The following is a 12,239-nucleotide window of genomic DNA, read 5'->3' on the forward strand; positions in this document are numbered from 1 at the left end:
TATTATTAAAGTGAACTTGTGATAACCGAGTCCGCTAGGTAAAGCGTGATAAGTTAGACTAACTATTATTTTGCTGCGCTGCAGAGTGCAGGCCTATCGCGCCACCACGCAGATGTATACATGCACAGAGGTGTATCCATATGCATAGGCAAGACACTCGTCACCACATTCCCCCTTCTCTAATCTAAATTTGTCGCTCAACTTAAATTGCTCTCCGGTTCAAACGTGGATTAGTTATTAAACAATCCATAGATCTAGTTCAAACATATTCGTACTCTAATAATCAAACATTGATTTTTAGATAAAGAATTCGCCTATATGTTCAGTAAATTCTAACACACTTGTTCATTATTATTTTCACAGTTGAAACATAAAACTTCAATGCATCTATCTTTTTCTACTCCACTTCCTCTCTCTTACATATAATTAGAAATGTACATATATCCTTTTCCGGATATTCCATTGACAAAAACAAGCTCTTTAAAATTTTATTCTGTCTAGCGGTGATTCCATTATTTTTACGGGTGTCCTACGTTAGGCAGAAACACGAATGGCAGAATTAACAAAAGACGAATTCCATCCAAAATGAGTCGAAAAAAAAAAATAAAAACCGTGCTCGATAGTCTTCGATTTGAATTAAATTTTGCACATGATTTTGGAATGATAGAATAAGTGTTTTCCATAGAAAAATTGATCATTTTGACTCTAGCATAACTTTCGAAAATGACCTATAAATCGCGAATAACGAATAAAAATGGCCTATTTTAATATTTGAATAATATTTTTTGCATTAAACTGGATATAATTCGAAAATGGCTACTTTTAGAGAAATTATCCATATAATCATTATCGTTCAGAATCAATTCAAGATTCTTATAGTATCATCAAAACGTATTAATTTTGACAAAAAATCAAAATTTTGAAAATTGATCAAAAGTTGTTCTTAGAAAAACTTTTTTATTAAAAATTTCTCCATCATGAAACTTTGTTCCAAACATCTGTTTACTATCAATATTCTATGATGAAAATTTGAAAATGAGGTTTTTGTGTAATGTAAAATTTAAGTCTGATTTTTGATTTTTCTATGAAAATATATAAAATATTTTTTTATTGTATATTTTTTCTTATAGTCCAAACGGTTCACTACAACTTTTTTATAGAACTTTTTTCTCTGAAATCAACAGTTTCGTTGTTAGAATTTTTCAAATAAGTTGCATTCAAAAATTTATAGCCTATTTTTGGAAGTTATGCTTAAGTCAAAATGATCAATTTTTCTATGGAAAACATTTATTCTATCATTCCAAAAACATGTGCAAAATTTGACCGATTTGAGATGGAATTAGTCAAAAGGCGACTACGCACTAAAGGCGAAATCACGAAAGGCAGAAACACAAAGAGCGGAATCCCGAAAGGCAGAACCACGGAAGGCGGAATCACATAAGGTTAATTTATATTAGCTTTATGTGATACTGTTGATTGCTTTTAGGAAATCATTAGCCATATCACTCATATAATCGCAATTCATAACTTCTTCTCTATTGATTCTATAACATTCGCCCGAATATGAGCAGCTTAAATTCCACTATCGTAGCAGCAATATAACGCGAAAAGCAGCATATATTTCTAAGAAGGAACATTTTCAGCTGAGTCTTTAGTGGCTCGCGGCGCCAAACATAAAAGAAAAGCCAATGATTTAAAGAAGGAAAAATCACTCACAATATTTTTTTTTCGAAGAATCTACAGTGGGGCAAGCAGTATTCGAGATAATGTTACTTTTTGGCTAGTGACATAGAATCACACGGTATACGAATGTTAAAATGGCAACTTTGGCAAACAAATATGGAAGTGCTTATTGAACACTAAGCTGAGAAGTAGACTCTGTCCCAATAGGGACGTAATGCCAAGAAGAAGAAGCAATAAAACTGGCTAGATTTGTCGAACATTTAGAGCACTGATAGAAATAAAAACAGGCGTTTCTATTTCACCTATTTTAACATCAACCTCGTGTGGGAAGTTATTTCTCGGTCATAGTGGGGGCACCGTAGCTTAATGGAGCATTGGATGTTACACGTTACTTATGCATTAATAGGCTAATACCTACATATATGCAGGATAAAAAAAAAACTTCAAACTGTATACAGGGTTCTACGTTTTTTAAAAGGGAGTCCAAATCCGCTTGGAGATTTGCCATGAATTGGAAACGCAAACAGCTCCGTCTACCGTGAGGGCCCCTAACTCTGTGCAGCTCCTAACTCTGCGCACTTTTACCAAAATCCACCAAGATCTGGTAAAATACTTACGTTTATTACTTTAATAAAAAATAAAATAGCTTTAAAAATATTGAAAAACGTCCAAATTGACTGCCCGTTAGCAAAAATGGTAAGGGAGTACCTCATCACTTAAGTCATTTGAAGCAAATTGAAGAGAATATATTTCAGATTTTTAGTACGTAGGCACTAGTTTATTTATCGAGCAATCATCACTGGTAAAGTGCAACTTATTTTCTCATCATTTTCGTATTCTTCTTAAATGCGCATAGTAAGGAACCATTTTTCAACTATGTTCCTTACTATGCGCAGCAGTTAAAAAACGTTATTTTCAACATACAATCAACCCTCCAGAGGTCGATATTGTAGAGAACCATCGACTTGTCGACACCATCAGAAATACTTTGGAAAATTGTTTGAGGGGATCACCATAGTAATGGAAGATTAAAAAAAGACGTCCATCATATTTTAAGGATTTCTACACTCCGTCCCCACAATCCTCTGTCGCGATTTTCACAGTACCTGTTACATGCATTGTCACATTTTCATAGACTCCTCCTCCCTTGAACGATGGACGTAATTTTTGAATGCTCCCTAACCATGCAATAAAACAATTTTGATTTTTTTATAGTTTCATGAGTCAATATCGAGTAATGAAACATCGAGGATTAATCGTATTTGCTAGAGTGGACATTCCGGGACAAAAAAATCCCAGGATTTGACAAATTTTCGGGATTTCCCGGGATATTAGTTCTGACATCCCAGAAATCCTGGGATTCCCGAAATGTACGTAGCATTTGATGAAAACCACTAAATTTCAAATACTTTATATATTATACTAGATATTTTTTCGAATCAATATTACTTATGTTGACTGAGTTTTATTACTTAGAAATTGAGAGCTGCAAAATCAACATGGCTGCCAAAACGAATGAAAGTTACTTAGCCTTAATGCTATTATCTTCAACATTACCCATTTTTATTAGCCATTTCTGAGAAAGCAAATTTGAAAGTACATCTACACATCAGTCAATAATTTTCAGTTATTAACTTGAAGCATGATATACCTTCAATACTTTTTAATTGATTCCTTTGTTCTAAAGTTTTGTCTGAAGCAAATTGCTTTAATATTATGCCTTATTTTTTTACCATACTTTGAAAGAATTTGAAAAAAAAAATCCCTAGCAAACCCATAATTAGTCGGGCTAAGTTTTGATTTTTGTTAAGTTATTTCAACAGAATACGAAAACCATTTATGAAATATGATTTGTTATAATTATTGGAAAGCTACATTATCATTTTATTTCATTTAAGGTGAAGATAAATCGAAGCCAAACCTCAAATTTTCAAGAGCACGGATCTGGAGAATCAAACATCCGTTTGAGCTGAAAATTTAATCGATTGGTCACTCGCTGGTGGTGACCAATCGATTAAGTTTTCAGCTCAAACGGATGTTTGGTTCTCCAGATCCGTGCTCTTGAAAATTTGAGGTTTGGCTTCGATTCATCGTCACCTTAAAAACATTGTATTGTTGAAATTGTACTTTAATTTCTACCAACATACTAGTTTTATTGAATTTGGTCGTTATATTTTCTAGCGGAAAAATTGATTTTTATATTTTCTAGTGAAAATTTGGTTTTTATATTTTCTAGTGAAAATACATAAACAGTCAAAGCTAATTTTCCTCTACACGCCAAAGGTGAACGCAAAAACACGTAGTTTGTACCCTTTTTGTATGTTGGTTTAGATTTTAGAAAACTAAGTTAATTACATGTTTTGGAAATCATATGATGATTTCGATTATTTTGAGAGTTGCACTTAATGGCATTCAGTAACAGTAATAATGATGGATTGAATTATAGATAAAATTTATTTCACTTAGTAAACTTCTATGTTAGAGACGTTCCATGCCCCACTGGGGACGTAAAGCCGTATAAAGCAAGAAAATGAAGATTAGTTCAGAGTTTAAATATAAATAAATTTTAGTAAAATACTTCAACTGTTATAAAGAATTTATCGAGTGCGCAGAGTTAGGAACCTAAATGCGCAGAATAAGGAGCATTGCAAAAATGAGTGCGCAGAGTTAGGAACACGGACACCTTTGAGAAAAATTAAAAATTTGCAATAAAAATCATTACTTAGTGAAGCTTTTATATTTTTTCCTTATACATAAGATCAATGAGTATTTGCTCCCAAAATTCCAGAGTGTTGTGTTTTGTTTTCAATTAATTACAGCTGTTTGAAATTTGAAAAGCCTTAAGTGCGCAGAGTATGGGGCCTTCACGGTATTCTTATTTTTTTTTCAAAGATCGACTTCTCAGTCGACAAAGTTTCTAATCGAAGGCACAGGTCCAAACAAGGATCGTAAAGGGTGTAGAAAAAAAGAACTGAAAATTACTGTTTTAGTAGCACTGAAAAGTACCGTTTTTTTATTTTAGCTCTGAAAATACTGTTTTTGTAGCACTGAGAAGTACTGTTTTATTGCTTCAGGTAGTTTAAAAAAAGTAAAACGCACAGCACGAAGGTACGATGCGCACTCTCTTCATCCTTGTTTTCATATCTAACCCGGCATTACTACGATGAACAATTCATCGGAGAGAAAGGGCATCTTTTATCATGACAGCGTAATAGCCGAGAATGTTGTGGATCGTAGGAACACGCGATCTAATAACATGATCATAGTAACGATCTTAGTAACCTAAGTGGTTTATATCAATTAAATTTTAATTAGTTTTTCGCTCATCACCAAGAACAGACGTTTAATTATTTCAATAGAGAAAACTATGAGTATAAAGTTCTCATAATCATTCTTATTACGGTCGCCTCTCCACATCTCGATAACGAAGGGACCATCGAGATAGGGAGATCATCGATCGAGACATAGAACAAATTTTTAACGAAAGGTAAATCAGAATAACTAATAACTAATTTGTTCCACAGAGCTATTTACAAAACACCACACATAATCCCTCCTTTCCCATATCCTTAGGCAGAACACTTCACTAGCGCTATATGTAGGACTGATTCATGTTCTAATGACCTTGCATCATTCATACATGTAGTGGAAGTCTAGAGTAGAAGCAAAACTTCCTTCAAAGAACCTTCAGGTCGAAGATGTTGCGTTACCTACTTCCCTTGTACAGCAATAAAATAATATAAAATAAAAACTATTTTCTAGAAAAGTGTTCCACTTTTAATGGTGCACCAAGATGAATATGCAGTAAACAAAAAATCTAGTATATTTTGGCAATTCATTTTTATGTTTAATACTCTGTTTGTTATGCTTAAATCCAGTGGCGTCTCGTCCTAAGGTGCACTTGGTGCACTGCACAGTCAAAGATTTCAAACTTACAAATTAAATATATATATATATATATATATATATATATATATATATATATATATATATTATAATTCTCAATACTTCCATCATTTATAATGTGTAGTTGCTTGAAAATGTTCTTTGATTTCTTCACCTTCAATTGGTGCATCGGTGAACAAACCGTTTGATTCTCCCTTCCATGGTCTTGCTCAACCAGCAAGCGAAAACAGCAAAGCCAACAAGACAAACTGCCATGCGTCTCCATCGTATTGCAGAGAATGTTCATTTCAGCCGTGCACTCTTTCTTGTGCACGAAAACAGCGTGTATGGACACAGCAGGAATGTGCATTTGTATTGACATTTGTAGAGCAACAGTGGCGTTGTATAGGTAAAATCTGGTTCACTCCAATTTGTGCACCCGAGAGAGAAGTTGCCCATGACGCTCGCATCAGTTTGCGAGAATTGAGAAAGCGCGCGCAACTGGCGTCACGACGTCAGCTGTTGGAAGAGAAAGCGTCAACGCCATACATACTTTGTGTGTATGTATGTTGCATGGAGCTTCCAGGTGTCACGCGATACTAGGCGCAATATGCCAGGGGAAGTGGTTCACCTAGAGTGAATTTCTGTCAGAGAAAAAGTAGATTTTGTATGAGCTTTGACAGAAAAATGAATGACAAGTTCATCCACTTCTCCTGGCCTATATTGATTGGAACCAAAACTAGATGTTATAAACATATTGGCCAAATTGATTATGTTTTATCTTATTATATAAACCAAATTTATGTGGCTTTGAATTGATTTATAAACTATGTGTGAATATAGCTTTTCGTGTTCAAAAGACCGACAACTGATAAATTGCGGTGGGCGTAAAGTGGGTTTCAGCGTTCAACAGTCAGTCATCATTTCACTTAAAAGCTTTGATGTATCAACAAAAGTATATAAGGAGATGTACCAGCGCTGGACATCGTCAAAAAACTAAGATATCGTGACACAATTAACAAGCTGTAAATAATAAGAATTATTATATAGAATAACAACGTTAGGAATAATGGAGATTCGGAATTTCGCGAAAGCCACGAAATCCACGGAATTCATCCTTCATCGCGAAACTTGGAAAATGACGCGTAAATAGTTGAATTCTGAAGGTTTATATGATAATCTCAGAAAAGTTCAGGTTTTTGCTCATAAGAATGGTTTATTTATTTGTCAGCCGAGTTTCATATAAAAAAATGTGCTAATCGTTTAGTTTCAAGTTAAACGTCTTTCTTCTTGCTCTAAATTTTGCATTGATAATATGAGAAAAATTTTGCATTGATAATAGAATATTATCTCAGTTCGTAAAATACGAAAAATGCTTGAAATTTACGCATATAACGGTAATTTTTACCGTAAATATACATTTTTATGTCAAATATGATCAAACTATGGAACCGCGATTAATACGCAAAATTTTTCTTTCATCGCCTTGATATCAGCGAAATTTTGAGAATTTTGCTGAGAATTTTCCTTGTCCCTAAACATTGTATAAAGAATCATCCAAAATTTTTAAAACTTACAACTAATGATTGAAACGAAGAAAACAAACAAAAAATACGTCCAATGAGCAACAAAGCAACAAAGCCTCCAGACACTTCAAGATTGCATACAGTATTGGAAATTACATTTTAAGGTATTAATAATAAGAAAATACATTTTAAGCTGACATACATTTTAAAAAATCAATTGAAAAGTTCGTATTCATAATTCAAAATAAACGGTTTGTGCGAGTCAGTGCACAGGTAAGCAAATTCCTCACGGGACGCCTCTGCTTAAATCCAGGTGGTTCATTTGTTGGGCAGTGCTTCGGAAAGCCCGAGCAAGACGCTTCGTTTTCGGCTCGCCGGGAGTTTGTTTTTGTGTTTCGTTTCGCGCATTTTGCTGGGCAGTGCATCGAAAAGCCCAAGCAAGACGGTTCGTTTTTTGGGGCACCGAGAAGTTTTGCTGTTCGCGCTGTGTGAGTGCGAAAAGATATTCGTGGTCAATCGAGGATGGATTACCAACTGGTGAGCTCGTTTCATGCTTATGATAACAAATTTTTTCATGAAAGCGTTAGTTTTATGTAATATTCAATCAAACTTTGTATGGTTCGTCACTACAAGTGTCGACATTGTGCTTGTTTTATATAATTCTAATATACATATAAAATTTTTGATATTACCTAAGATTTTTTTTGAATTGTTCGACATTATGAATGTTGACGTATCTTTTTAAACTTCTACCAAAGACTTTTCTTCTTGAGACAAAAATGCACAGCAATACACTTATGTAATTTTCAAACAAACTATGTATGGTTCGTCACTACAAGTGTCGGCATTGTTCCTGTTTTATATAATTTATAATATATGCATATATTTTTCTCTTTTTGTCATTAATAAAGACTTCTTTTGAATGGTTCAACATTATAAATGTTGGCGTTTATTTTAAATCTTTTACCAAAAACTTTTCGAGACAAAAATAAAAACTAGCTCTAAGTATAAGTCGTATTTTCCTCCTTATCCATGGATCGCATCACCGACCAAAGGTGACTCTCAGATCTTTTCCTGTTCCACTAATAAACACCCTTCCCGTGATGATTGTGGAGATTCAGAGGTATTCTCGGTCTCTAGAAGCAACAATCATTACACTCTAACATTCCTTCCCCATCCCAACTGACTGTAAGGACTTGGCCGGCGTCGTTATTGATCAATAATATTAGATCTGCTAAAATTGCACGCCGAGAGTAAGCGGAGACTCCCATCCCTTATTCATTTGGATCGCAGTGCAATTATTACCAGTTCGATCAATCACGGAGTAGCAACCATTGACATGTACAGTCAGTCTATGCTATGCTATGCTATGCTTAAATCCAGGTGGTTCATTTTGCCCCGTTCCTTAATTTTTCAAACTACATTTTCTATTCTAATAATTTTGTTCAGAAATAAATCTAATTTCGCTCTCGAATTGTTTAGTATTATAAGAAATTTCAGTGGATTGGTAAAATTCACCAGAAAAATAAATACAATTTTCTTATAGCCTTAATTGAGAACTGCCAAAATTAAGGGCCCTGTTTTATAAGTCGAGTCGATCAAAAACGACTCGACTGGAGTCACTGTCGACCAAAAATTTCGCTCGACTCGGCTCTGTCACTCGAGTTTATCGACAGTTGTCACTCTATGTGACTAGATTACTATGGGAGTCGACGGGTGACATCTGAAATATGCATGCTTATTTTGATCGACAATGACTCCAGATGACTCCGCTGCTGCTGTTCGAGCTCTCCTGGTTGAAAATAGTTTCAATGTATGAATGATGATTCTCTCTCTTCTATTCATAAGCTCATAAACATTAAGGGGTCTATTTTGTAAATCGAGGAGATTCATGTGACTCGTCTGTGGCCATTGTCGATCAAAGTAAGCATGCATATTTCAGATGTCACCCATCGACTCCCATAGTAATTCAGTCACATAGAGTGACAACTGTCGATAAACTCGAGTGAAAGAGCCGAGTCGAGCAAAATTTTTGGTCGACAGTGACTCCAGTCGAGTCGGTTTTGGTCGATCCGACTTATAAAATAGGGCCCTAAATTTTTCAACTTTTGGACACAATGATTTTCATGATTATGGATGGCACGATCAAAGAATCATGTCTCACATAAGTCTTGGAAACGCAATGAAGAAGATTATGGCCAATTCCAGCCGCGGAACTTCTAGTTGATTCTTTGTGCATTTTCACTTACTTCGGTCAATCACGGAATAGTAACCATTGATACCTATATGCGCCTATATGTAGTCAGACTAAGCTAAGCTTCTGCAAACACTTCAGCAGCAATTCTGCCAGCATAGTTTCGTTTACGTACTGACATGGGTCGATAACCCGATTAAGCACGAATTACTTAGGATAGGCTCGGGCAATTAATGAACAATCTTTGTTTAAAATAACTAATAGTTTTCTATAATTCAGTGAATACTTTGCTTCCTTCAATTTTAGGTTGTTCAAGGGGATGATTTATCGTCAAAGGTTTGCCACGCTTGTATTAGCTATTTGAATTCCTGGCAGAGTTTTAAAAATCGATGTGACGCCGCAGAGAAACGCCAAAAAAGTTGGATAGAAATCGACCGTGTTACGTGTACTTCCGTCATCGATCGCAATGCCGTTATCCAGCACGTGAAGGAGCTATGTCCTGGGGTAACGATAGAGAGCATCCCTCAGAAAGCTCAATCATGTTCTACTGAGGCAGTCAATAAATTGAGACCAAGTGATGGTGCAGTTCAAGATCATCTAAGAGAGAATGGTGCACAGATTAGCAGCTCGTCAGCCACCGTAAATATCTCACATATTCAAATCAATCTATTAGTAAAATTTTAATAATTTCTTCCATTTTTAGAGAGTTGTTAAGGAGGAACCAAAGGAGCTAGATGATGACAACGATGAGGTATGTGACTACCGCACGCTATGCCCAAAGAGGGTGATTACCCGGCTAGAGAACGTCCATCAATTACGTAAGGGGTTTTGGGGGGGGGGGGGGGTGGCATACAATTTATTTGTGATTTTCATACAAAAAATCTTACCATGGGAGAGGGGGGAGTTGAAATATCCCGAAAATTGTCTTACGTAATTATTGGACAGCCCCCTAGAGGAGAATTTTTTTTTTACCGGAGCAGGGAAAGGTCCGCTGGAGTAGAATATTCTCCATATTTTTCCTTCTTCCAACAGGCATAAAACCTCCTCATCTTTTCAATTTCACAATTCCAATAACAGTAAGATTTTCATATTCACCTCCAGTGAGTGTGCACTCTTTGAAGGAGGTGGGATTTTAAGTTTTCACAATAATTGTGGAGTGGTAACTAACTTAAAATTATTTAACAAGTGGGATTATTTGTTGGCGATGTGATGCTTTGATGTGGCGTTGGGCGGCGGTGGCTGGCGGTGGCGGGTTGTGCTGGGTGGTGGCGGGTGGCGTTGAGGGTGGCGGAAGAGCGGAAACGAAAAAAAAGCAGACAAGAAACGGTTTGAGGTTTAGCAACCATATTTTCAAATTATATAGCGGGTTTTTTTTTTTTTTGAACAAATAAGGAGATGAAAGGTTCTTGATCGAAGAGGGGAGCTCATTGTAAGATTTACTACCGAGATACCTAAATCTCTTTTTGCCCATTTCGCTATTGGCCCGGGCTAGACGAATGTTGCCATGATATCTGGATGATCTTGCCGAAGTATTCCGGATTATTTGCACGTTGGTGTGTGTTGGCGTTAGTGATAATATTATGCATGTGAATTAAAGTTTGCAGCATTTGAAGTCCGCGAATTGGAAGCAATGAACTGTTCTGATCGTTGTACAACTGATGTGTTGGGATCAGATGGGGTTTCTTGTAGATGACTTTTAAACAACGGTTTTGTAACACCTGGAGCTCACGTAGTCTAGATGCACTGGCTTTTCCCCAAATGCAAACTAGGTACTGAAGTCTTGAATGTACCATTGAATAATACAGTTGTAGCATCCATCTCAATGGAATGAATGAAGATAGCCTTCGGAACGTTCCACACAATGCTGCAAGTTTGTTCTTCAGATTGTCGATGTGCTTCTCCCAACTCATAACGCTATCCAAGGTGAGGCCCAAGTATTGGCAGTTGTCCACGTTACGAATTTCGACCGTACCGATTCGAACTGTAGGTAACTCTTGAGGTATTCGTCTAGTCGAGTGGAATATCATGTAGGTAGTTTTTTGTAGGTTTAACGAAAGGACGTTCGATGTGAAATAATCTTGTAGATGTCATGTCTACCTATCTCCTTATGACTCTGGTACCTTTTACTTGATCGTACCTACGTGATTTCTGAGCTATAAATACTGGCTGCCGTAAGCGCAGAAGAGGAGACTTCCCGGACTGTGGACTGATTAACATATTATTTTATTCTTTATTTGCAGGATATAAAAGTGGCGATTATCGTTTTTCTTTGAGGTGGCGAGTTTGCCAATTTTATTTATTTGAGTATAGTGAAATCGCCAATTTGAGTTGAACTAAATTGTTTTTTAGAGCTGACGAAATTGTCGTACATTGTGAACATAGTTGTTCTTTTGTGAAGCGAGATATTATATCGAGATGAACGAAATTGTTCTTTAGTGTTGACGAAGTTGTCATGTGTAATGTTGAGCAATATGAATCCAATGTTTGTTTGTCATGAAATAAGTACTATGAACATACAATTGTGAAATTTTTTAGGTGTATTTCCGATTCTTCGTTGTATGAGTTGTTATACCGTGAAGGTGGCATTCTAAAGGGGAAAGGACTGTCATGTCTACCTATCTCCTTATGACTCTGGTACCTTTTACTTGATCGTACCTACGTGATTTCTGAGCTATAAATACTGGCTGCCGTAAGCGCAGAAGAGGAGACTTTCCGGACTGTGGACTGATTAACATATTATTTTATTCTTTATTTGCAGGATATAAAAGTAGACACTGCAGATCTGTTTGAATAAGCCGCGCTATATTAGCGGCTTCTGTGGCACTATACAGAAGTACCGTATCATCAGCAAAGAACTACATTCTTCCATGTAGTTTAAGGCGTGATAGGTCATTGATAAATACAAGGAACAATAGTGGCCCAAGATTACTACCTTGTGGGACACCAATCGA

At 36.0% G+C, this 12,239-nt stretch overlaps 1 protein-coding gene across 1 annotated transcript in view; it reads left to right on the forward strand.

The window, feature by feature from the left end:
• Positions 1–12,239, forward strand: part of LOC5575469 (zinc finger protein hangover) — a 63,036-nt gene that overhangs the window by 2,483 nt on the left and 48,314 nt on the right. The window contains exons 2-3 of the mRNA XM_021851715.1: positions 9,595–9,927; positions 9,992–10,039. Coding sequence (XP_021707407.1) covers positions 9,595–9,927; positions 9,992–10,039 — 381 coding nt within the window. The remainder of the gene's footprint in view (positions 1–9,594; positions 9,928–9,991; positions 10,040–12,239) is intronic.

Source organism: Aedes aegypti, chromosome 1 (genome assembly GCF_002204515.2).
Source record: "Aedes aegypti strain LVP_AGWG chromosome 1, AaegL5.0 Primary Assembly, whole genome shotgun sequence".
NCBI classification, from domain to species: domain Eukaryota; kingdom Metazoa; phylum Arthropoda; class Insecta; order Diptera; family Culicidae; genus Aedes; species Aedes aegypti.